At 37.9% G+C, this 26,775-nt stretch overlaps 2 protein-coding genes across 5 annotated transcripts; both read right to left on the reverse strand.

The window, feature by feature from the left end:
- Positions 1-4,510: 4,510 nt before the first annotated feature.
- Positions 4,511-6,882, reverse strand: LOC114274031 (GPI-anchored protein LLG3-like). The gene is made up of 3 exons (XM_028215890.2): positions 6,804-6,882; positions 6,502-6,558; positions 4,511-4,881 (listed from the first exon to the last, which is right to left on the reverse strand). Exons 1-3 carry the CDS (start codon positions 6,880-6,882, stop codon positions 4,511-4,513), a joined length of 507 nt encoding a protein of 168 aa, XP_028071691.2.
- A 13,877-nt stretch (positions 6,883-20,759) lies between these two features.
- On the reverse strand, positions 20,760-25,967 carry LOC114274032 (uncharacterized). 4 transcript variants are annotated; one of them, XM_028215891.2, is made up of 8 exons: positions 25,519-25,967; positions 24,344-24,484; positions 24,107-24,199; positions 23,901-24,027; positions 23,282-23,368; positions 22,597-22,715; positions 21,378-21,457; positions 20,760-21,193 (listed from the first exon to the last, which is right to left on the reverse strand). In XM_028215891.2, the coding sequence occupies exons 1-8, from the start codon at positions 25,846-25,848 to the stop codon at positions 20,974-20,976; spliced, it is 1,197 nt and encodes a 398-aa protein (XP_028071692.2). In that variant the 5' UTR covers positions 25,849-25,967; the 3' UTR covers positions 20,760-20,973. The 4 variants fall into 4 exon arrangements, with proteins under 4 accessions (XP_028071692.2, XP_028071693.2, XP_028071694.2 ...); XM_028215892.2 differs by having other exon boundaries at positions 22,597-22,677; positions 23,259-23,368; positions 25,519-25,951; XM_028215893.2 differs by lacking the exon at positions 24,344-24,484 and having other exon boundaries at positions 25,519-25,940.
- Between the last annotated feature and the right edge of the window lie 808 nt (positions 25,968-26,775).

Genomic DNA, 26,775 nt, shown 5'->3' on the forward strand with positions numbered 1-26,775 from the left:
GATTATGAGGGAGATAAATGAGTTGAATTGTACTGAATCTGATTGTTCTATTGTTTCTTTTTTTTTTTTTTTTTTTTTGGGTTAATTCCAAAATTTTGTTTTGGGTTTTTTTTATAAGAAAGACTATATACTATATGCACATTATAATTAAAGAAAAATAACATAATTTTGTATTTTTTGAGTCATAATTTTTAAAAAAAATGTCATAACCAAACAATATATGAGTCATAATTCAAGATTTCATGAGTCATAATTAAAGAAAAATTAATCATAATTAAAATTAAAAATAACATACCTTAAGGGTGTTTATGGTAAAATTTTCCATTTTTTATATAGGATTTTTTCTTCTCCGTTAGAGGTGTATTTTTTTTTTTTTTTTGTGTTCAAGACTTTCTCCAAATTCATTAAGAAATTAAGTGCTTGTTTAGTTTTGCTAATGTCATTCATCCCACTAATTTAGGAGCACCAATAGACCACTAATGAAGTGGAAATTTAAAAAAAAAAAAAAAAAACACAAGAGCAAAACATTCCATCATATGTGACCCACATCACTTTTTTTATTTTTTTAGTGATCTCACTCATTTTTGGTATTTGAGTCTCACCTCAACTTGGTGAGTTTTTTTTTTTTTTCTTATTCCTTTTTATTAATTGTAAAAAAATCTCTTTTTAGGAACAATGTTCAATTTTAAATTTTCGTAAAAGAAAATTTTTTATAATTGTTTTAGTTGATCATTCTTATTAATAAATCCATTTTATTTTATTTTTTGAAACGGGAGTGAATTAAGGTCAAGTTTGGCAACTCAAAAATAATTCATCTTTTTATCTTTTTTTTTTTTTATCACGTCTCCTCTCTACTTTTTTATATATTTTTTTATAAAAAGATAAAAAGTATACTTATTTAGGTTATTTCAGACAACTCCTAATATGATAATCAAATTGATAATCATAGAAAAATTATATACAATTCATATCGAATGATATGATTCAATTATGAATCAATGTAGTGAACATCTTGAGAGCATCTCCAATCCATCCTCTATATCTTCAAATATGGAGAATCCTCTCCCAAAAATAACTCCAACCCATCCTCTATATCCTTCTCCATTTGGGAGGAGGATGAATTGATCTTCCAAATATAGAGGGAGGATGAAAAAATAGAGAAGACTCTAAAACACTATTCACTTTATATTTCTTAATTATATTCGAAATAACTTTTAATGTGTAAATTTAATTTTTATAAAAATGACATCAATAAAAAATATAAAATCATACCTTTAAAATGAGTATAACATTAAATATGTTTTACAAAAATTTTAAAATTAAATATTTATTAATGAACAAAAATTATTTTTTAATTGGAGTTTGAATGAAGGAAATAAAGGTTTGTGATTGAAATTTGAATGAATAGTGATCTCCTTTATATTTACTTTTTGAATAAAAATATTATTTCTATCCTCTTGAGAAGAGGATGTGGTTAGAGATGCTCTGATAGATACCTACCTACTAGACCTAATAAGTGCATCATTGATTCTGTGTATAATTTCTGTTTCAACAATGATAGAGAGCACTAATTTTGGAACTCTAAAAGACCACTAATGACATGGCACTCAATAAAAAAGAAAAAAAATACAACACCAAGGTCAAAACATCAAATCATTCCTGGTGAGACCCACTACCACGTCATTAGTGATAGCACTAATTAGTGCTCTCACTCATTTTCCTTTCTGTTTATTTGTGTAGCATCCGTACCAAAATAGTTTGATTCATATTTTCAATGCATGTGAAAAGATCATTGCATACTGTTTTTTAGGAGAAAGAACTGGACCTTTTTTCTTCCCACCCCTGGATCCCTTCTCACTTTTATTGGTCATTTTTTTTTTTTTTTTTCTCTTCCAATCACCATTCACCATATGTGTGAGGTGGTAGGAGTGATGATTGGAAGGGTCTCTATAAAAGCCCACTTTTTTATCATGAAGAGTTTTAAAGGACTTTTGAAGTGCCATGTGGCACAGTGTGATTACTCAATAGAGCCTTACTTACACACAACAAATTAAGAAAATAAAAGATAAAAAAATCAATGAGCTTTGAGTTTTGTTTTTTTTTTTTTTTTGAGAACAGGTAAAATATATTAAGATTAATTCTTAAAACCATTAACACCATGAGCTATGAGTTGATTCATAATTGGTTGAGTGAATAATTTCTTCATCATGAGGAGATTTTTCTTTGATTATTTATCATTTTCCTATCACGTGTGTCTTTGATTGTTAATGTTGGACTTATGAATTTCTATTATTAAACTCTTTTAAATAATTGATTGTTTAGTCTGTACAAATATAAATATTATTTTATCAATCCCAATCTCAATCTCAATCTCAATCTCAATCTCAATCCAAATCCATTTGTAAGGTTGCAATTGGGAATTGACTAGAACACCACAACGTTGTTGATAAACTAGGAGAACAGTGTATTTTGCCACAAAGTGGAAGAAAAAGAACAAAGTGAAGTAATAGTGTGAGATTGTTGTCTCTGTCCTCAAAAAACATTGCTTATGAAAGCACAACTTTGCAACTTGGATTTTAGTCAAACTAGTAGTGAGAGTGGCATATGTCACCGAAAGCATGAAAGGTACAGCCTTTGCCTTTCACATGCATTGCACTGTCATTCCCACACACAATAATGTTCCCACCTCAACAACCAACGACAGCATCTAAATCATGGTCAAATTCAAACTTAACGAAAAATTTATAAGATTTTGTGGTGTTAATTATGAACTATTATATTGTAATTATGAAATAGTGTGTTTTAATTATGACATTTTAAAGTTCCATTATGAATTTTCTGATTTTATATTTTTTATTATGAGGTTCTATGCTGAGCATGTTATAAACTTTTATGGTGTATTTTTTTTTATAATTTTTTGTGAAGTTAATTATAAAAATTATTATGGTATAGTTCCAATATATATTTATTATACTATAATTGTGAAAGTGCATCTTTGCATTTATTTATTTGTTTATCTTTATTTTCCACTAACAATGATCACATACGTCTTTGCCCTTCTTTAATTTTCTTTCCCTTTCCGATGGCCCATTTGCTAGTTGTTTCTTCTTTACTTTATTGGAGTGATCAGGAATATTCTTAAGACACCTCTCTTATACTTTTGGGGAAATATCAATTCAGGGTAAATATACAAAAATATTTTTAAATTACTGAAAAACTTTACATAAATTAAAGTATAAAATCATAATTCTTTTTTATTGATTAGTAATTAATTTTCGAAAAGACCATTGCATTGTGATTGTCCTTAATACTTTTAGGAATTTTTGCAGGCCAGTCCTATTTTCAAGGGTCATTACCCAATATGTCCTTAACGGAGACTTAGGTCTTGAACATTTTTATTTATTTCATTTTTGCTCTCAGATTTTTATACTCAGATCTGAACATTTTTGGTCCTTCAAGGGTTATTACTCTCTCTCTCTCTGCACATTTCTCCACCAACGACCATCGGCATCTCCACCGTTGCCGACCACCGCCGCCTCCATTGTCGTCATTGTCGGCGATCTCAATTGGCATCTTCTTCCATTTTCACCATTGCTTCCACATCCACCGACGTCTTCGCCTCCACCGCCACGACGTCTTCACCTCCACCTCCACCGTCGTTGCCAACCACTGTCGCCTCCACCTCCATAGTCATCGTCACCTCCACCTCCATAGTCGTCGTCGCCTCCACCTCTAGATCTAGGATCTAGGCTCTTTGCCGCTAGGTCTTCTCTCTCTCTGTATATTAGGGAAGATTCCAATGATAAATCTGTTTAAACCAGTGATAAATTTGTTTAAACTAATGATAAATCAGTTATAAATTTGTTTAAACCAGTGATAAACCTGTAATAATTTGTTTTAATCAGTGTTAAACCAATGATAAATTTGTTTAAACTAGTGATAAATTTGTTTAAACCAATAATAAATTTACAGTGTTGAGTCTAGAGGTAAAAATGAAAAACACTACTTGATTTTTTTGAGTAAGACTTGTTGGCTAATAAGACCGGTCCATAGACCGGTTCGTGACTCCCCCATACTTTTAATATGTCATAAACAGTAAAGATGGTGTTGGGCCTCATTGATCAATTGTGCAGTCCTTTTTTTCCTATCTCTACAAAGAGTTATTGCTGCAATTTTAGCTCACTCAAGTTTTTGATATTTATTCATAGGTATTATTGGGAAAAAAAAACATTTTCCACGTGCCAATAAAGGGAACCTAAGAGCGAAAATCATCAATAATGTTTGAAGGGTACAATGTCGAACACAAACAAATGGATAATTAAATAATGTTCTTTGGTCAGTTTCAATTAAAGAATACCAACTTTACAATGAAGAGTTTTGAAGACATCACAAGAAGATATATATAACCTTTGATGCAATCACAATTTCATGAAAAAAAGAAAAAGAAAACCCTGCAAAAAGAATGAGCAGATTGATACAGGCACACTAGTTTTCGATGGAAAATCATCCTTCAAAACAACACGAATAGTGACATCAAGAATCCAGCTGTGAGCATCAGCATGAGGGATTGAGTACATTTTGGTGGAACACCACTTTTGGCGATAGCATTTTTGGCAGCTTCAGTTTCAGCAGCAGAGCAATTGAGACCATCCTTCCCTTCACGGCACAAACTGGCAAACAGTGCGGGTGGGTATTTCCCGTAGATGTTTATGTAACTGAACATGGTTGTAGCACAATCACTTTTCTCGTCATTGATCTGATCTGCGAAAGGGCATGCGAATTGCTTGAGGGCATTACAACATGGAGTGGCTTGGTAATTGGGTCCTTTACACTGGCTTGTGATGATTGTGTAGTTCTGTTGCTCAAAGTTTACAGAACAAGCTGCAAGGATGCAAAACAGAATATCATTTTACCACTATCAGAGCTAGCTCAGCCTTCTAACTGGCATAATGACATGCATAAGGAGGGAAAAAAAGACATGTTCTATAAAACATGTAGGAACCAATTTCTTGGACAAAAAAAAAAGAAACAAATAAATTTAAATAAATTTAGATAACCAATGACAAACACAAGAAACCCCCAAAAGTGTTTGAGCCTCAAACAAACCCACAGAAAGCTTTAACCGGGCTTAAGGAGAGGCCACTGAGACCATCTTCGTCATTTTTTAGGCATCAGGTTGAAGCTGATCTGAGTGTAATGCAATGTCCAGACTACAGAAGTTCATACAAAGAGCTTTTCTTCTAGTTTCTTGAGATTCCTTTACTGTAAACCTGCCTAAAATATGGGGTGCATAGACTACCTTAATTTGATTTGATGATATTAAGTGATAGTTGTGACGGATGTACAAACTGTGTGACTACCGACCATGGCCTATTTCCCTTGATGCATGTTGATTAATTCACTTAGATTGTGTTTGGATCATGGATTCGAGTAGGGATTTGAAAAGACAAATAAAAATGTGAGGGAAATATGAATTAAATGTAAGCTAAATTTTTTCTCAAATTTCTCTCATCTTGCCTTTTCCTTTTCCAAATTCCTATTCAATCCATTATCCAAACACAACCGCAAGATTATTATTGGAGCTACCAAAGTGTTGGAAGCACCCAAGTTGTTGCGGAGCAATTCTGATCATATGTAGGTTACTTTTATTTCCTATTTTGTGTCTCTATTCTTCATCCTTTTTTTCAAGGGGGCAAGGAGGAAGAAGGGCTGGGTACAGGGTGGTTGAATCCCTCACTTCCAAAAATACATAAATTCTCAACTAGAAAAGCCTTGTTTTAACAACTTGTTGCCTGCTGTTCCAATTTTGTATCCACATTTTAAGATTGTTACATCAAAGGGAAGAGTAAACATTGCTTTTGAGGGCATGACCTTGAGCAATAGCAAGTGTTATTCGCTCCTAGCATTGTGTCACGGGTTCAAGTCATGGATATCAGCCTCTCTACAAGAAAGAGACAGTGGAAGGCTACAACTACCTCTCCAATTCCTTTCACCGAACATTAGACCACACCACCCCTCACCTCACCTCTCCAATTACTTTGCCACACATTAGACCACTAGCGTAAAAGATAAAAATGTGACATAACATAATCCATGCTAGCTATGTTCTGCATAGTGCAAACCCATCCCTAGTAACAATTGTTCTTAAATCTTAAATATAGATATCAAGCTTTCATTTTTATTTATTTATTTATTTTTCTCTCACCATAACAGGAGGGGAGATGATTCATAAGAAATTAAAAAGGGAGATCTATTTGCCGCAGCATACAACTCAGAAAATGGTCCATAATATTTTTATATGCTATGATTCAAAAAACAATAATAGGAAAATGCAAAACCAGAATTAATAAGAACACATAGTAAAAATACGGGTTTATTAAAACCACATTCTATTTTCTCACCCAAAAACCGAATAGCATAGGATTCCAAATTGTCGTTAGTTTTCCCACATTTTCACAACAATCAAAACAAAGCCGAACGTTAAAGGGATGAGAAGCAAACCTCCTTTGGCCTGAAGGAGCGTACGGCCTGTCGATCCACGAGATTCAAAGGCATCATCTGCATATATATAATTCATCAAGATTACAAATAATTTCCAAAAAAACAAAGGGTAAAGACAAAAACAAAAATTGAATAACGCGAGACACTTTCCACTGAATTTAATGCAATTTTTATAGTATAATTTCAACATTAAACAATTACCCAGAACACTCCTTAGCATTTGCTTAAAAAAATCAAAAATAAAAAAACTTAATAATTGATATATTTCATGTAAATGTGAATCCATAGAATAAATAAAATACCGGAAATGAAGGATGAAGAGGCGAAGGCAGTGAGGAAGGCGAAGAGAATCAAATAAAAGCATCGAATGTCCGACGCCATTTGGTTCTCTGCTTCGGAGGGATCGAAAACTCTTACGGTTTTAGGATCAACCCTTATACGTTTTGTTTTTTGTGTTCATCATTAATACATGTTTGGTCTAAAAATAGTATATAAACTAGAGACAGAAAAACATGTACATAGAGAGAGAGAGAGAGAGAGAGAGAGAGAGAGAGAGAGACGTGGAGAAAGAGTTGCAGAAAATTTTGGGAGGCCATGGCTATGCAACTATGAACCAACCGTGGGTGGAGCAGTTGCTAACAATACATGCATATATATAGGCTTCGGTTCTCATTAGCCCATCTCCAATATTTAAATTTGTGTAAAGTTTTATTTTATTTTTTGTGTAATTACAATTTTTACTTGTATTTTTTTTTAATTTAATAAAAAGATTATTTTATCAACCAGTATCATAAAGGTACAGTTTTTTATGAGAAAGTATGTCATAAAAAATATATAATTATTTTTAACTTTGATAATCTATGTTTTTTTTTTTTTTTTTGGACACTTTTTCATAAATTTATTTTTGCTTTCATTTGGTTCACATTATTTTTTTATATTCCAATAAGTCCCACATTATTTTCTTATGTTTATGAGTGACATGGTTACTGCGTGGGTGATTTTCTAACCATACTGCCCGCCTAGTAATCAGCTGGAGAGCACCGGCAGAATAGATGGTTTCAGCTAACCTGCAACAGAAAGAAAAGGCTCCGGCGGTGGCTCTTCCACCCGGGGACACTCCGACGATCAAGTCAGTATATCTCTTAAAGATAATCAAGTGCTAAACTCACTACTCAAAGTATAAAACTGCGTACCTTAGACCCACGGGGGTGCCTCTCTTTTATAGTTCACTTAATCCTAGTCCCATTAGAAGCCTGACTTCTATGGATTCCAACTCAGTATTTACTTTGGACTCTACAAGAGATAAAGATAAACTCCCTAAGAGATTTATTCCCATCTTGACTAAGTCTCCTCTTCATTCTAGGACTCTGGTCCCTTATCCGCTTATCTCGGATTCCGATATCTTCGGAGAAAAGCTCGGCCTTGCCGAGATAATCTCGGCGTCTCGACCAGGACACGTGGCATCTCGGCTGACACGTCGGCGTCACCTTGCCACATGTTGGTACTCAGAAAATATATCCCCACAACTGCCCCCTGGATTCTATTACCTTGGCATTCTGAGGTGATGGAACCTATATCTGTATTTTCTTTCAGTAAATCGGCGAGATCATTCATTTCAGGCCGACATGCTTGTTCTAAAAAATCAAGATTTTTAAAGACCTTCTTACGCGCATGAGCTGTCATGCACTTCAATCCAACCGTTTTAGCCACGCGTTTCCCTCTTACTGGTCCGTACACGTGACGCGCCTGTTAGTCGCGTCTTTCTTCATGTGCGCCGTCTGACGCCCTCGTTCTTCTAGGCATATTGATTGCTTTTGCCGCCGTTTCTGTTTAATCAAAAACTTTTCCCTTTTTTTCGTCTCTTCACTTTTGCATCTGATTTCTCTTGCTTTTTCTCTCTCTAAACTCTTTCTTTCAAATCTGCCATTGCTCAAGCTCCAAGCTCTATAATTACCTTTCGTTCTTCTTGAGAAGTTTTCGTTGTCTTCGTTACATCTGTAACTGTCGTCTGACTTTGGCAATCATCATACCGGCTTCATATTTTCTGGTAAGCATTTGTTTCTTTCTGTTCCAGTTTTTTATCTTTTCTGGAATTTCTTGTTTACTACTGCTTTGCTTAAATAATCAATTTGTAAATCATACATCTAAATGCGTTGATTTTGCTTTTTGCGTATGCCCTGAATACATGTACTGTTCTTAGTTCTTCTTGCACGTCTTGCTACTGTTCCTAGCCTTCAACCCTTTGTATTTTTCATGTTCTTGATAGTCCATCTCTGTTCTTGACTTTGAAACTTCGTATTTGTTTTCTGTTTTTTATGTCTTTTCCAGATCTGTGCCTTTGATCTTCATCTTGATAGCTTTAGGTTTGGGATTTGTTTGTGAAACCCACGATTTAGGGCAAAACTGAAACATTCCTTACAAATTTCTGTAACAGCCCAAACCTAGGTTTTTGCCGAGGTCCCATCAAATAGAAAACATCTTCTTTCTGAATTTCAACCCTTCTAATTCAGGCCGATATCATGGGTATGTGGAGACATAGGGTAGATACCACGACCAAACTTGAGTACTTTAGGCAAGAGTTCTCCATCCCTGCCGATGTCCATCTGAGACTGGCTGGGGATGATGACTCCATCATGCCTACAGAAAACGCCATGCCTCTTCCCATTGTAGGTTTTACTAAGTGCGGACTCCGGCTCCCACTCAATATCCTTTTTCGCGAGATTCTTCATTATTATAAGTTGAACCCCATGCAACTGGCAATCAATTCTTATCGAGTGATTTTTGGTAATATCGCCTTAGCTAAACAAGAAAACGTTAGGATCACCCTAGCCGATATACAGTATTGTTACACCATGTGTGCCCTTAACTTGAAAGAAAAAGGCTACATTTATTACTTTAAGCCAAGGTCTACAGAATTCAAAATCATAGCCGACATCCCAAACTCCAACAAGGGGGCTGGAGATGACTATCTCATTACCTCGGGAAATTAGGAGTTTGCTCTAGACGAGGACATCCATCTCTTCCCTCTTCCCCGATCAGTTTTAGAGGGCAAGGGTAAGAGCCCAATATTCAGCTTTACTTGTTTTCTTTCGAAGTCTTAAATACTTTGTTTGTTTCTGACGTCTGTTCTTTTTGCAGCTATTCGTCAGCCACCAATAGATTTTCGCCAATCCTTTGTCCCCAGCAAAGACTTGAAGAGACTTCTGGATTTGCCAATTCACAAAAGAAAGGCGCCTCTGCTCCTTAATTTCATCCCAACTTATAAGTCAACCTTGCCCGACGTCCCTAAGAGGAAGAAAAAAAGCCTCTCTCCACCTTCCGCTACAACTCCATTGATTGTATCCACATCACGAACAGATCAAGGATCAACATCTGATCCAGCAGATCAGCCATCTTCTTCAGCTCCATACTTGGTTCCAATTGCAGAACAAAAACATCGGCGACGACTTGTCCTTACTGCCGAGATGGGTCGCCCTAAGCCTATCGCAAAAGATCTTCTGGCCAACATTCCATCATCTATTAATGAGCAGCCAACCCAAGCCCTTCCTTCATCGAAGCCAAAGAGAATAAAAAAGGCTCAACCAAAGCCTAAGGTAACTCAGGTCGAGTCCGAAGATAGCATGCCTATCTCAAAGTTGGCGGAGAGCGACAAACATCAACCCTCTGTTGGGAAGAGGCGCTCTGAAACTCAACCATCAGAGTCCCCAAAATCCAAAAAGCCGAGGTCTTCTTCCGCGGCGACTTCGGGGTCCAAGCAGAGCGGTGCCCCTTGGAACCCAAAGATTACTCTGGAGGACAAACCAGTCCTGACTACTGACAGTGCCGATGATATCAATGTCAGCGTGGCACTTAGTACCGCTCTGCTTCTGCGAGGGGATTTGGAGCGAAATGTCGGCTTTAGCGAGTATGAGAATTACGCCCTGATACTGCAGCACTCCATTCAGGTAGATGTCTTCTATTTGGTAATCGTCCTCTTTCATACTTTGAATATTCTCTAACACTTCTGTTTTCTTTCAGGCCATCCAGCATGCCCACTCATTTTCAATGCAGTCTTTCGAAAATCAGGAAAGGCTTGTTGAGATGAAGAGGGAGTTCTCTTCCCTCCAAAAGACCAACAAAGGTCTTCAATCGAAGATGAAAAAACTAGAGGACCAAGCCGAGGTTGCAATAAAAGCCCAGACCAATGCCGAAGAGAAGGCTGAGGCCGCTGAAGCCATCAAGAAAGTGGCTGAGTCTCAACAGAGAGAAGCAGAAGAAAAAATGACCCAAGCTGAAAAAGAGCTTCAGGAAGCTCTGGCCACTAAAGACACCGAAATCAAGGAAGTTGATGAAAAGGCCTATAATCAAGGCATGGCCGACGTTACTGAGGCCTATGAACTTCAAATGAAGCAGGCATGCAACAAGGGTTTCACCCTTGGTTGGATGTCTCTTCTGAAAAAACTAAATGTTCCTGATGATTCGCCTTTAAGACATGCCGACAATATTCCTCTTCCATTTCTTCCAGCCCAACCCTCAAATCAAGACGTCGGCGAATCTGAGTCTGAGGATGCCGATGAGGAAGAGGATGAGGCTTTGGTCAGAAAATCCAAAGATGCTGATGGGGCCAAGTCTCCTCTTCAGAATGAGCAAGTTCTAGACTTGACTCAGAATAAGGAAGGTGATGAGGTTGTCCAAGAATCTGTTCCCGACATCGCACCAGCCGACATCCCTTCTGAGGTCAAGACTGTTGAAGAAACTCTTCAAGAAATTGACGCCGAGATAGCGATAGAGAAGGATGCCGAGGTGGTATCTGATCTTCAAACTCAACCAACTGCTGGGGAGGAGTCTTAGCTGTTTATCTTTTTCTTACTTGTATTTTCTGATTTCTTTGTCTTGGAGAACAATGTATGCTTTTTGTATGGCCGATGTGCCCTTTAGTGAATGAATATAACATTTCTTTTCTAAGTGCTTGCACTCCTGTCTTTTCTTTTTTGTCTTTGCATGATTCTATACTTAGAATATTCTGCACATGTACACTCTTCCTCGTTCGTGTAACCTTCTCAGGGTGACACACCTCGGTTATGGCTACCAATGATGTACCTCGGTAAGTTTCTTGTCTTTGGTTTATCTTCAACTTGTAAATTGCTACAAATTTCGACAAGTGAAGATAAACAATTATCTCGGCTTAACTTCAACTTGTAAATTGCTACAAATTTCAACAAACGTTAAGCATTACTTCGGTTTAACTTCAACTTGTAAATTGCTACAAATTTCAACAAGTGAAGATAAACAATTATATCGGCTTAACTTCAACTTGTAAATTGCTATAAATTTCAACAAGTATTAAGCATTACTTCGGTTTAACTTCAACTTGTAAATTGCTACAAATTTCAACAAGCGTTAAGCATTATTTCGGTTTAACTTCAACTTGTAAATTGTTACAAATTTCAACAAGTGAAGATAAACAATTATCTCGGCTTAACTTCAACTTGTAAATTGTTACAAATTTCAACAAGCGTTAAGCATTACTTTGGTTTATCTTCAACTTGTAATTGTTACAAATTTCAACAAGTGAAGATAAACAATTATCTCGGCTTAACTTCAACTTGTAAATTGCTACAAATTTCAACAAGCGTTAAGCATTACTTTCGGTTTAACTTTAACTTGTAAATTGTTACAAATTTCAATAAGTGAAGATAAACAATTATCTCGGCTTAATTTCAACTTGTAAATTGCTACAAATTTTAACAAGCGTTAAGCATTACTGTCTTCTCTCTGCCCCCAATGTGAACCTGAGTTCTACTTGGGTTCTCATTATTTTAGAAACAATCAGTATGCATCTTTTATCAATTCACAAGTCTTTAGAGAACTCTGCTAAAATTTTATTGATGATGTCGGTAAGAAGTAACAAAGAACATTTAATGATAGAAAAATTTCAAATTACAAGTGTTCCAGGGTCTTGGCAATGCTTTGCCCTCATTGTCTTCAAGTCGGTATGTTCCATTGCTCAATACTGAAGTGATTCTGTAGGGCCCTTCCCAGTTTGGGCCAAGCTTGCCCTCTCTGGGATCCTTCTTGTTGCCGACAACTTTTCTTAGAACTAGGTCGCCGACCTGAAAATCCCTTGGATTGACCTTCTTATTGTAAGTTCTAGCAAGCTGCTGCTGGTACGCTGCGAGCTGAATTGCAGCTTTCTCCATTCTTTCTTCTAAGAGATCCAGATCTCGAGCTAGAAGTATGTCATTGGTCTCATTCTCTACTCCCTGGGTTCTGATCCCTAGGATGCCGATCTCCAGTGGAATGACTGCTTCTGTGCCGTAGGCCATGGTAAAGGGGGTTTCCCCTATTGATCTTCTCGGCGTAGTCCGATATGCCCAGAGTACATTGGGCAACTCGTCTACCCACTTTCCTTTTGCTGCCTGCAGTCTCTTTTTTATCCCGTCCAAAATTGCTTTGTTGGATGCTTCTGCTTGCCCATTGCTTTGGGGAAAACTTGGTGTTGAAAAGTAATTCTTTATCTTGAATTTCGCACAGAAGTTCTTGATAAGTTTGCTGTCAACCTGCGTTCCGTTGTCGGCAACTATTGCTCTTGGAATGCCAAATCTGGTGATGATGTTTCTCCATATGAAATTCTTGACGTCCACATCTCGGATTTTGGTAAGAGGTTATGCTTCTATCCACTTCGTGAAGTAATCTGTTGCTACCAGTAAGTACTTCCTTTGCCTAGTTGCTTGGGGCAACTGCCCAATAAGATCTATGCCCCATTGGGCAAATGACCATGGACTGGATACAAGGTTCAGGTCAGCAGCTGGTTGGTGTATCAAAGGTGCGAACCTTTGGCATTGTTCACACTTCTTTACGTAGGCTTCTGCATCTTTTTGCATGTAGGGCCACCAATACCCTTGGGTAATGGCCTTGTGAGCTAGTAATCTGCCCCCAGCGTGGCTTCCACAAATCCCTTCATGAATTTCGTATAGAAAATCTTCAACCTGCAAAGGGTGTACGCACCTTAAAAGGGGTCCAGTGAAGGACCTTCTGTAGAGATGTCCGTCTGTTGTCAGATTGAATCTTGCCGACATCAATCTGACCTTGTGTGCCTCCTTATGGTCTTCTGGCAGTTTTTCCTCTTTCAGGAATGCAACAATTGCATCCATCCAACTTGGTCCCAAGTCCATACACATTGCTTCTTGCTTTGTGATCGGTTGTTCTATGCTCGGGCTTGACAGATAGTCAATCATTATTGTTCTTGTTTTTCCAGTTTGCATTGAGCTTGCCAAGTTGGCCAACGCATCGGCGTGGTTGTTATCATCTCGGCTTACCTGAAGAAGTCGGCAGTTGCGAAACAAGGCTGCCAGCCTGATGACTTCATTTGCGTATGCCGACATCCTTTCATCTCGGGTTGCAAACTCTCCTGTTGTTTGATTTACTATAAGTTGTGAATCACAAAAAATTATTACCTTATCTGCTTCTGCTGCCACTGCTAGCTTTAGTCCTGCAATCAGTGCTTCGTATTATGCCTCATTGTTTGAGGCCTTGAACCCCAATCGAATAGACTGTTCCAATATCTCCCCATCAGGAGATATCAACACTACTCCTGCCCCTGCTCCTTGCCGGTTTGAACTCCCATCGACAAACAGGCGAAAGGAGTCGCCGATGTAAATGCTGTAGGGTCTGAGTTTTTCCTGTTCTTTTGCCTTTGGCTGGGCTTCTCCTTATTTGCTTGGACATCGTTTATCTTGACTCAACGGAGCTTGATGTTTGATGGATTCTGGCGTGAATTCGGCCACGAAGTCGGCCAAAACTTGGCCCTTAATTGCTGTTCTAGGCCTGAACTCCAGGTCGTATCGGCCCAAGGCCACTGCCCATCTTGCTTTTCTTCCTGTTAAGTCTCCTTGTTGTAACAAGGACTTCAATAGGTGCTCAGTTAGCACTATAATCTTGTGCGCTTGAAAGTAATGGTTCAGCTTCTTTGAAGCCATTACTAAGGCTAGTATTAATTTCTCTAGTGGAAAGTACCTTGTTTCTGCATCGGCCAAGGTTTTGCTCACATAGTAAACAGCCTTTTGCTCCCCCTTTTCCTCTCGGATTAGCACTGCACTTACTGCGTGTTCTGAAACTGCCAAATACAAAAACAGTTCTTCCCCAAGTTCAGGTGTTGAGAGGACTGGAGCCATGGTCAGATATTTCTTTTGGTCGACCAAGGCGGCCTCACATTCCTCAGTCCATAGGAAGTCCGTAGCCTTCTTCACCAGGTTGAAGAAAGGTTTACATTTGTCTGAGCTTCGGCTTATGAACCTGTTTAGGGCTGCGGCCCTTCCGGTAAGCATCTGAACCTGTTTTGCCGACGTCGGGCTTTTCAGCTCTAGGATGGCCTTGATTTGGTCTGGGCTGGCCTCAATGCCCTTTCTTGTTACCAGGTACCCCAAAAACTTACCTGATCCAACCCCAAATGCGCACTTTGATGCGTTGAGTCGGAGCCGGTATGTTTTGAGTATATCAAAGACCTCTTTTAGGTCAGCAAGATGGCCCTTAGGTTCCTTGGTCTTCATGACCATGTCGTTGATGTAGACTTTTACTGTTTGGCCAATCAGGTTTTTGAACATCTTAGTTACCAACCTTTGGTAAGTTGCTCCTGCATTTTTCAACCCAAAAGGCATTATCTTGTAACAATACAGCCCTTTCAGGGTGATAAACGCTGTCTTCTCCTCATCTGGGGGTACATGGCTATCTGGTGGTATCCTCTGTAAGTGTCCAGGAAGCTCATCCTTCCATGTCCAGATGTGGCGTCTACCAACTGGTCAATCTTGGGTAGAGGAAAGCTGTCTTTGGGACAAGCTTTGTTCAGGCTTGAAAAATCTACGCAGACCCTCCATTTACCGTTCTTCTTCTTTACCACTACTGTGTTGGATAGCCATGTCAGGTAATGAACTTCTCGGATGGCCCTAGCCTCCAGAAGTCTGTCCACTTCTTCTTCTACTGCTTCAACGTGCATCAACGCCGGTCTTCTAACTTGTTGAATCACAGGTTTTGCCGACCTGTCGACATTTAGTCTGTGGCAAGTGACCTCGGGGTCGATGCCAGGCATTTCGTAAGGTGTCCAGGCGAACACCTCAATGTTGGCTCTTAGAAAAGTCTCTAACTCTTTTTCCTCTTCTTCGGCTAAGTCCGAGCCGAGAAGAAAGAAACGTTCTTCATCCCCATCCTGGACGAGGATTTTCTTCAGTGCCTCTTCGCTTTTCTCGGCTGGTTCTTTGCCGACGTCTTCTAGGATTTCCATGTCTTCATCTTCAATCTCTGCCTTTTCTGGTTCTCGAATATTGCAGGTGGATTTCATTTTTGCCATGGAGCAATTCTTTGCCTGCAGTTGATCTCCTCTAACTTCTTCAATCCCATGCTCTGTTGGGAACCGCAGTTGTTGATGCAATGTTGAGGGAACTGCCCCCATTGCATGCAACCATGACCTACCCAAGATGATGTCGTATGGCGAAGGTGTGTCTGTCCTGATCTTCTTAGTGCCAGCTTGTACTTTCAAGCTTGTTGCGCCCAGCGGCCACGTCGGCGTTCCATTGAAGCCGACCATTGGGCCATTGGATTGCTCCAAGTCCTCAGGATGAAGGCCCAGCTCTTTGTAACATCTAACATACATGATGTCGCAAGAGCTGCCTTGATCAATCAGGATGCGTTTCACTTGGCACTCCCCAACCTGGAGGGATACTACCAAGGCATCATTATGTGGATGCTGGGCCACCTCTAGGTCGGCTTCAGTAAAGGCTATCGTCGGTCCCTAGCATTCTTCAAGCCGAGATCTTTTATGTCCGACCTGGTTCACGTGCTGTAGGTGTTTTACCTTCTGGGTCTCCCCTCGTATGTTGCTTTCGTTCACCTTTGAGTAGATTACGTTAACCACCCGTGGTCCTCCTGCGGGTGGTTGCTGTGCTGGGGGAGGCGGAGCTGCTGGTGCTTGAAGCAATCTTGTCTATTCTTCTCTAGTCCTGGCCTCATCAACAAGGTCCCTCAGATGTCCTTGCCTTACCAAGTCTTCTAAGTGTGCTTTTAGGGCTTTGCAGCCCTGAGTTGGGTGCCCTTCTTCATTGTGGTAAGTGCAACGCCTACCGACGTTTCTTCCCATGAATTCCCCTGGTGTTCTTGTCGGTCCTCTAAAATAGGGTTGGTTTCATATTTGATCCAAGACTTTGTGGATCGGGACTCGGAATATAGTTGTCACTGCCTGTTTAGCCTTTAATTCTGTTTCTTGTTTGGTCAGTCCGTTGTTACCTCGGCTTCACTTCGGCGAGCCATTTCCTCTCTCCTGCTTTATTTCTTTATTTCCCGACGCATCCTCCTCGACTCTGGCGTACTTCTCGATTCTCGCCATGAGTTCCTCCATGCTTTTTGGTAATGTCTTTGCCAAGGATTTCCGTAGTGGGCAGTCATTTTTTAGGCCGTTCTTGAAGGATACGACCGCCACCTCTTGGTTGCAATCAGGTATTCGATTGAAAAACTCGTAGTACCTTTTTGCGTAGGCCCTAAGGCCTTCATCCTTGGCGATTTTTAAAGCCATCAGTGCGTCGACCCTCAAGGGCTGTAGTTTATTTGTCACAAACCTAGCCACAAACATCTCGGCCAGGCCTTTCCAAGTCTTTACGCTTCCCTTCGGTAGTTTATGGAACCAATTTGATGCAATTTCCCCGAAGGACGAGGGAAATACTTTGCAGAGCAACGGCTCGTTCCCACTGTATAATGCCATTGAATTCAGGTATAGTCCAACATGAAAGTTGGGATCTGACTTTCCATCATATATTTGGAACCTTGGCATACTGAATCTCTTTGGTGCTTCAAATTTGTCGAGTTTCACCGAGAATGGTGTCCTCGGCTTAACCGGGGAAGTTACTTCGGCTTCAGCATTCTGTTGCTTCCTATTGAGGTAATCTCTCAAGTCTTCTTTACTTCTCCTTGGAGCTCGGCTATCTTTGGACTTTAATCTTTTCAGTACACTACTTTCGGCCTCGTGGTGAGCCCGTTTTGATCTTTCTACATGGGTTGTGTCAAAGCAGAGCGCATGCCTTTGAACATGCCGATGTTCCTTGGGCTCTGGGTCATTCGTGTGATACGTCCTTCGGGACTCCTTTCGTCTCGGCTCCTCTCGTCCGACTTCCCTAGAAGTTCAGTGAGAGTGCCTTCCGCTCCTAGTGTATTGAGGGGCTTCGGGGATTGTTCTTCATCCTCCCTTTTGGGTATTAGTTGCTGGCATCGGCGTATCCTGCAGCGGGTACGGTGGCTGCATAACATTGTTTTGCATCATGAAGTTGACGACCAACTGTAGGTTTGCCAACTTGTTTGCCAATTCTCTAACTTCCTCATCCCTCCGTAGGCACCTGTCCCTCCATACCTGAAGGTTGTCTTCGTTATAGTACTTGCCTTGGTCTGTCCTCTTCGAAGTGTCGCCCTCCTAGCCGACGTCTTTCTCTCCGTGGCCCTAGTCATGAGTTTCTGTATTGTGGTTGTCTCCTTCAACGTCAAGGTCAATTGGTCTGCCACTCCCAGCAGGAGTGTCGCCCCCATTGTTTTCCTTCTGTCCGTTACTGGCAATCTATTCTTTTAAGTTTCCCACAGACGGTGCCAAATTGTGTGGGTGATTTTCTGACCACACTGCCCGCCTAGTAATCAGCTGGAGAGCACCGGCAGAATAGATGGTTTCAGCTAACTTGCAACAGAAAGAAAAGACTCCGGCGGTGGCTCTTCCACCCGGGGGCACTCCGACGATCAAATCAGTATATCTCTCAAAGATAATCAAGTGCTAAACTCACTACTCAAAGTATAAAACTGCATACCTTAGACCCACGGGGGTGCCTCTCTTTTATAGTTCACTTAATCCTAGTCCCATTAGAAGCCTGACTTCTATGGATTCCAACTCAGTATTTACTTTGGACTCTACAAGAGATAAAGATAAACTCCCTAAGAGATTTATCCTCATCTTGACTAAGTCTCCTCTTCATTCTAGGACTCTGGTCCCTTATCCGCTTATCTCGGATTCCGATATCTTCGGAGAAAACCTCGGCCTTGCCGAGATAATCTCGGCGTCTCAACCAGGACACGTAGCACCTCGGCTGACACGTCGACGTCACCTTGCCACGTGTTGGTACTCAGAAAATATATCCCCACAGTTACCAAAATACCCCTAATAATAATATTCACATTTACAGTGTGAATGTTTTGTGATGTGAATGTCCACACTTTCAATGTGAATGTTCACACCATCAATGTGAATATTGACACCGTCAATGTGAACATTCACATTGTAAAATATGAATGTTCATATCACTAAATTGCTAACCGTTCAAAAAATATTTATAAGGGTAAAAATGTCCATAAAAAGCTTTAAATATGAGCATTAGGATTTGATAGATGAAATGTCTAAATAATGAGACTTATTGGAATACAATAATATTTTATGGACTAATTGAGATATACATACTTGAAAAAAGATTTTTTTAGTAATCTCCCTTTTTTTTTTTTCTTTTTTTTTGACACTTGTTAATAAAATTCAATCCATATTTATTCAAATTTTAAATAAGCATAGTTAGTTATAATCACATTAATTCAAGTAAAATAAATTGAGTTACTAAATCCCGCTAAGGTTTGCCAATCCTTCGTACTTCTAAACATTTTTAGGGGAAGTTTTTTACAAATTGACCCCAAAATTGAACTAAAAATGAGGGTGTTGGTCTGACCAAGTAACTTTGGTTTAAAGTGGAAAACTATCTGCCCGTGGAGTCAATAAAAAATAATTACAAATACTAATAATTAAAATTATTAATATTTTTATTAATATATAATTAAATGGGAGATTTGGTCATAGCCCCCTCACTATCTAATTTTTCTTTCAAAAGGATAAGAATTATATAAGTACTTTCAAAACCCCCTGATATTTTAAAACTTGTTTCTTTTACTATATTACCCTCATATCTATCAGCTCTCCAATTAAGACATTTTCACTATGTATTTCAGAGTAAAATTTTACTCTGTATGAAAGTAAAATTTTACTATGAATGAGAGTAAAATTTTACTCTGAAACTAAAAGTAAAATTTTACTCTGTATAAAAGTAAAATTTTACTACGAATGAGAGTAAAATTTTACTTTTATACAGAGTAAAATTTTACTCTGAAAAATAAGTAAACTGTAAGACTCTGAAGCTAAAAATAAAATTTTACTCTGTATAAAAGTAAAATTTTACTCTGATTCTGTCAAATGAAAAAAACAGAGCAATAGAACCAGAGTAAAATTTTACTCTGGTTCTATCAAATGAAATTTGATATTTACTCTGAAAAATCGATGGAACTTTGAGCTTTGAGCTTTGAATCAGGCCTATAATCCTTGAATCAATCGATATTTACTTTGAAAAACATTGAATCATGCCTATAATCCTTGAATCAGACCTATAATCTGAAAATTTTAGAGAAATCTCAATTTTTCATACCCCGGTTCTTCAGATTTTTTAGATTTTTCAGATTTTTAAAACTTTGAGCTTTCAAAAATCTATATATTCGAATTCAAATCTCAAAATACACAAACACACACACACACACACACATATATATATATATGTATCAGCGCAATTTGTAAGTTCTCCACAGCTCCGGCCATGGAGGAAGCTAGGATTAGAAGAGAGAGACGAGATAGAAGATGAACAGTTGAAGGAGAGTTGAGAAGATGCAGAGAGAGATCGTAGGAACTTAGGAATGACACAGCTCCGGCCATGGAGGAAGCTAGGATTAGAAGTGAGAGCCGAGAGAGAAGATAAATTTTGTATCTGGATTGTGTATATGTGAGGGTATAATAGTCTAATAAAATATTTAAATAATAAATTTTGTCTTTTATGCAAAATTTTATAATTATGAAGAGATTTAAAAAATATAATTTTTTTCTTAGTCCTTCTAACAATAAAAGAAAGGTAAAAAAGATTTATAGCCAAATTTTCCATTGTTATTCTCCCTTTAAAGTTTAGGGTCCGCGAAGCTAAATAGTTTTTTATTTTTTATTTTTTGAGCTGAGACAATAGATGGTATTGATTCACACTGCAAATACTTAAAAAGAAAAACTTGAGATTTTCAAAAAATTTCTTTAAAATTTACTCATATTATGAACTATTCCAGGTTAGTTATTAATTGAGTTAAAAATCATCCATCTAAGAACCAACCTCAAACCATATCATTGTGGATAAAGTTAGATGCCATGTTTTTTAAGGAATCTCTAGCATTTCTCACTAATCCAAAAATAATTTTTCAAACTAAAAAATAATTTCTCAAATTAATAACTAATGTTTAGGCACTGGATTTAACCAAGGTACCTCAACAGTTGCAAATCAGTGAACAAAAAAGGAGACAAACAAGTGTAATTTAGGGTAATTTTTATAATCGATAGAGCCTCAACCGTCGGAGAAACCAGAAAAACTTCCTTCAACAATTGTCGGTGCCATATTTTCTAGTCAGCTGTTAACATATGTCGCTCTTGTGTCGTTCTCTGCGACTGATCGACCTGCCCATGCGAAGCCGTCTCGCAGTAAGTGCATCTAACAAGACCACTAAAGCATCCTCTACTGCTTCAGCCTGTTTATCAAACCCAAACGAGCTCAACTCCGGAAGAAGTTGCAGCTCACTGAGGAGGCCAACTGCTGCTGCTGCTGTACATGTTCGGTCCCATGATGGTTGGGGTCTGGATTCCAAACACAGCAAGTGGTCACAAGTTAGTAATTACAACGAATTTCAACAAGACGGGAAGGATTTCTAGCGAAAACCAAGAAAAAACAATAAGAAATAAAAGGAAAATTCAACGAACAAATGGATGTGCAGCTATAAGCGCCAATAAAAGAGACTAAATAGTCGTGCCTATATCTCACCGCAGTTTATGCATTGCAGATGCACCAGTGGCAAGAGATATGCAAGGAAGGTCCTCTCCCCAGATTTCATTTGCTTGATCCTAATAATAAAACAATTCACATCAGAATATTTTCCACATACCACCTCGAAATTCCCCAAAAAAAAAAAAAAAAAAAAGACGAAACATGGCCTCGTCAAAATTAGTAAAAGCAACTGTATCTGTGATTGGCAAAACCTCAAAAACCAACAATCCTTTCCATGAGCACTAAACAATTTTAGAGATTGGAATGAATGTCTTAATCACTGGAATTCCACAAATCCTGCAGAGCCAATTAGCTGTCCTGTTTTCCCTTATTTTCATTATTATGTTGATCAAATGAATTTATATTATGAAGAAAAATATCATAACATAATTTATTATAAAACGAAACAATAATTAAACCACTGCAGCTAAACGCTTGTTATGAAAAGGATATGGCTTTAAAAAAGGGATTATTAACTGAAAGCCACCTTTCTGTCTGATTATTAAACACAACCCTGAGTAGTCATTATTATGCTGATAAAATGAATTTATTCATGACTTTGAGTTGTGAATTATGAGGAACACTTCACTCTATAATTTATTCCTCTTTTTTATTCATAATAATAAATCTGGGTCTGCAGGGGGAAACAGAAGGATGCCTTACTTGAAGATAGGCCAGAAGAAACTAAAAAATCAATAGAAAAAAAAATCCTTCCTGGACCTATCTCTGTGACAGGCCCAGTGCTAAATGTCAGGCCGCCTCCAAACAACATAACAACTCAAATATGTGCAAAGTAAATTGCAAGGCTATACCAGTAAGATGTGAACCAAAGTTCAAGTTAAAATGATGTTAAATGTATGTTGAAAAAACAAAACATAAAAGATAAGAAAATAGAGGAAAAGAAAAAAAATTAAGATTTGTAGAAAATCACGAGAGATATGGTTCCTGAACTCAAGGTTTTCTGTGTTTAATGACTTGATTGAGTTCAATAGATTTTTATAACCAAAATATTCACAAATTTCAGGAAAGGGTATACTGTCACAGTTATACATTAGAGGTTCAAGGGAATATCTCAGGAAGAGAGATCACTGGTCCAGGAATATATGGCATGACAAATGTCAAGATCACAGAGAAAACAGAAGCATATAGTTTTCCCAAACACATAAATGCACCATTATTAGGAAAAGTAGGAAAAACTAAGTGTTTTCAGTAACACCTTCAAACGTCTGAACATGGCAGCAGAGTTGTTCCATGTACCATCAAGCAAAACAAAGTGCAGAGTTTTATCTCCATTTGTCTGTGCAGAATCAACATGAAAATTACCACCTTGTTGAACTGAAATAAGAAGTAAGAAATTGCACATTAAGTAGAGCAAAGCTACATTAACGACACACAACAAAAAGAAAGAAGAAGAAAAAAAAGGAAAAGAAAAGATCCTACAAAATGAATTGAAATTTTCTGTCAATTATCTTGTCAGTTCTCACAATGGGCCAAGGATAAAGTATGGCATGATGGCCAAGGCTTGATTCAAAAAATGGTCAGAGATAGATCGAACTGCATGGTAGAATTCACATAGGCAACTCCCAATGGTCATAATAGGGCTTTTTTGGAATTAAAATGAAAATCAAAGACCTTCATTTCACATAATCCATGTGATAGGACAAGTTTGAAAGAATTTTTTTGGGCCTATTTTTCTTTAATAAAGCTACAACCCAGCAACATTTTCAAAATTTTGTCACAAAAGGTCACAAGAGATAAGGCGCTCATGTACATAGTATATGAGGAACTTTTTCCCATAAAATATATTTGCAAATGTATGAAAAGACAATCAGCATGATTCATGATTTTTTAAATTAAAAAAGAAAAAGAAAATAATACCATGTTCAGTTTGCATTCTAGACCTGGTGAAGAATCTCGACTAAAGGTATCACGAACCGACTTTGTTGGTGCATTCTTGTTGGGATAAAGGCACCAAACCTTGTCTTTCCCTGAAATCAATGTAGAATGCAATCAGAATTCTGTCATTTTGAAGGAAAGGATACTAAGAAAATACAAGTTACAAGTATTGGCACCATGTCTAGGTGTCTAAATGTATGATTAACAGCCTAAAAAATCAACTTAGTCCAAGAATCATGGCCAACAAATATATTTGACACACATTCATGTAATAAATGACACCTGATGATTGCAGTTAAATTAGCAAAAGTGAATTCCACAATACTACAACTGTAGTATGCATTACTGATGCAAATATTAAGCAGGGTAAGTATAGGAAGTATTATAAATAACCAGGAAGCCAGACTCAAGATCTAATATAGGTATTTGGTAAGATTCTAACTTAGAACTAGCCTAGGAAAATAATTATTGATTTTTTAATACTTTTTTATGTTTTTCTTAAATTTTTAAGTCAGGCAGTTCTATAATTTTGTATTTTGGGCCATAAAGTGGGCTATCAGAATGGACTGTTTTTTGTGGATTGATTTATGTAGTTTAAGTCATGTTTAATAGATCAGTCAAAACCTGCAAGCTTAAATGCATTCCACATTATTTGCTCATGCTCAAAAATGCCATAGAGGCACAAAGTTGCAGCTTGAACACCAAACACTTGCCATAACAACTTCCCTGTGTTGTTCTGTCGTAGAAAATCCTGCCAAAAGAGACAGTTGTCGATGACCCTTGAAAAAAGCTAAAACTAAATGTACAAGAAATGATTAAATAATTCAAACCTTTGGGTGCATATACAACCAGAACCGAATGCCATGCCAGAGAGAGCAGGGTATGAGTTTAGAGCACATGCAATCCTCTAGAGGAAGCCAGCACTAGAAATTTGTAAACATTTAAAAGTAAATAACTTTTCTGCAATACATAAAGTTTACTTTGATTTCATGTAAAGTTTTAGGAGTACTGAAGAAGACATCATATTACCCAATGAAACATTTTTGTTTGATAAGGAAACGACATACCTTCTGGCAAAGGTAACCCCTACTACCTAGCAAGCGACATGCTATTTGTCGAGCTGAAAAGAATTGGAGCTTCTTTTCAGAATCACCTAAAGCCTTATATTTTGCTCTATGTTTTTTATCCTCGTAGACCTTGAAGTCTCCCTGAAGATTAGCATATATAATGATTTTGCATCCAAGAAAGCCATGCCCATTTGAACTTGAGTTGATTAAATAACACAATGACCATAGGTAATACACAAAACCAAAAATATGAAACAAACTGTATTAATTGAAAACCTATGGAAGACGCCGTAAAACCTTCAACACTATAATACATGGAGAGCAAACGTAAAGAGAAAAAGGATAAGTTGATATTTACTTTATACATCCTCATAAGTATATGAACTTATTTCACATTAGCAATTAATTTAACCCCTTTCAGCAGGTTTGGATGTGAGGCCATTGAAGGATTCCTGAGTACACGTGCCACATTGACAGACCCTTCTGAGTTATAAAAGACAAATGTACAATTTTGAAGCCTGCATATTCTTCCTGAGACATCTCCAATACCACCACTATACCCACTACCCACATTGAATTCCTGAGTGAAATTTGCAGTTGAGTTGGCACAAACATTTGGGCCAAGCAAAATGAGTGAATTACCACTCTCTATTTGGTCAGGGAGGAAGGGGGACTGGAGGGGGGCAGCAGTTGTTTCTCCTGTTTCCTTTTAACCCTAAAAAAAAAAAAGCAAGTCTAATTTCTTTTGTAAAAGCGGTTCGGCCCATCGCAATTGAGTCACGAAAAAGATGAGGGTAAGACTGCATTCATCTCTCCATCCCACGATTTAGCACAAACCTAACGCCGTCCCTTTTTTAAAAGGGTTAAATTCACTTTTATCCCCAAGATTATTTTCATCATTTTTATTTATTATTATTATTTTTTCTATTTCATCTGTCTAGCATATAGTCTAATTGGAGACAGTCCATCCAAATCAGTAAAATCTAATTTAGTTTTCACGCCTCTGGAAATTCTCAGGAACAGAGAGAAAATTGCAGAAAATCCCAAGAGTCAAGAAACACAGAACAGAGACTCACCAACAAAAATTTATACATGTTTAAATATACACATAAATGCATAGAAAGTGCAAAACAAAACAAAACAAGAAAGGGTTAAATGGGGGCTGAATGTTTTACCTGGAGTTTGCCACCAAGACCACCGAAGCTCATCTGGGCATCGATGTCTCGCTCCAAAGACTTCATGTCCTCAACAATCTCCGCGACCATGGCGGGTACTGGAGAGGCGGTGCCCCAAGCCTGCCATTCTTGGAGGCTTACGACTTGATCACCACCACTACTACCAGCGCTCTCTCTCTCAACTTCACTGGAGGAAGGAGAGAGAGAAGAAGACCTCGATAATGTACAGCAACGGAGGGTTGTTCTGGGCGGCGATTCCATGTGGGTTTTGCTGCACAAGGTAGGGTATGGTGAGCATTTGAAGCTCAAGGCCCTGCTGGCAGAGATCATTGCGTGTGTGTGGAACTAGTAATTTTGCTCTGTTGCTTTGCTTTACTTTTACACCATAATAGGGCTTCAGATTGCGTTTTGATGAATGAAAGACTATTATTATGGGCCTTTTTATCCTTGGGGTTTGGCAATCATATGTTTGCATTGTTTTGACCTTCTCACCTGGGCAACTAATTTCGGCCCAACACTTTTCGCGGGCCAATGTTTACCACCCTTGTTAGGTTGGTAGGAGGCAGGGGTAGTGCATGTTGCAAATTTTCATTTATTAATACCACAAAATTTGTATTTTTAAATGATTTTACTACGCATTGGAGTGTTTTGGGAAGATTTTTAACTTTTAACCAAGTTTTTTAATTTTTTTGAAAAATGATTTGAAAAATTGATAAAAGTTATTTTTTTTTACTTTTTTTGAGTTAATATTTATTTATGATATCACATCATAATAAAATTATTAAAATATCCCACCCAACTTAGAAAATTTACTTTTTGACCCATGTGCCTCGTTTAGCTGCTTGTCAGAACAAGGAGCGTAGCAACAATGATTTAGACCACTAAAAAATACACCACTAATAGCACTAATACATTGGGAATGACAAAAAAAATAATAAAAAAATAAAAACAAGGCATAGAAAGTTGGCGGGGCCCACTGCCACATCATTAGTGCTCCCTTTAGTGATTCTCTTTTAGTGCTCCCAAGCATTTTTCAGGAGCGTAGTCATGTAATTTCACACTTTACATTTTGCAAACTTCCCAAATAGTGTTATAGCTTTTGTAGCTACCTGCTACGTTTTTTGCTGCAAAAACGCAGCTTTTATTTGAATTGCCAAAAGACTACATTATTGTGGTTTTTTTGCATACAACGATGGTAGGTGGCCTAAAAAAAATATGATTTTAATGGCTTGAAACACTCAAAATAATATCATTTTA

Source organism: Camellia sinensis, chromosome 8, assembly GCF_055761805.1.
Source record: "Camellia sinensis isolate YWXY chromosome 8, ASM5576180v1, whole genome shotgun sequence".
Lineage (NCBI taxonomy): Eukaryota > Viridiplantae > Streptophyta > Magnoliopsida > Ericales > Theaceae > Camellia > Camellia sinensis.

What these genes read in the sequence shown, in the direction of transcription:
- LOC114274032 (XM_028215891.2), bottom strand. Translation starts at nt 25,848, where the DNA reads ATGATCTCTGCCAGCAGGGCCTTGAGCTTCAAATGCTCACCATACCCT. An exon ending in GGGGTTACCTTTGCCAGAAG is followed by an intron (nt 24,200 to 24,343) that starts GTATGTCGTTTC and finishes ACAAATTTCTAG; the next exon opens with TGCTGGCTTCCTCTAGAGGA. An exon ending in CCATGTTCAGACGTTTGAAG is followed by an intron (nt 21,458 to 22,596) that starts GTGTTACTGAAA and finishes TTTTATTATTAG; the next exon opens with GATCAAGCAAATGAAATCTG.
- LOC114274031 (XM_028215890.2), bottom strand. Translation starts at nt 6,882, where the DNA reads ATGGCGTCGGACATTCGATGCTTTTATTTGATTCTCTTCGCCTTCCTC. An exon ending in CTCTTCATCCTTCATTTCCG is followed by an intron (nt 6,559 to 6,803) that starts GTATTTTATTTA and finishes ATATATATGCAG; the next exon opens with ATGATGCCTTTGAATCTCGT. An exon ending in GCTCCTTCAGGCCAAAGGAG is followed by an intron (nt 4,882 to 6,501) that starts GTTTGCTTCTCA and finishes GCATCCTTGCAG; the next exon opens with CTTGTTCTGTAAACTTTGAG.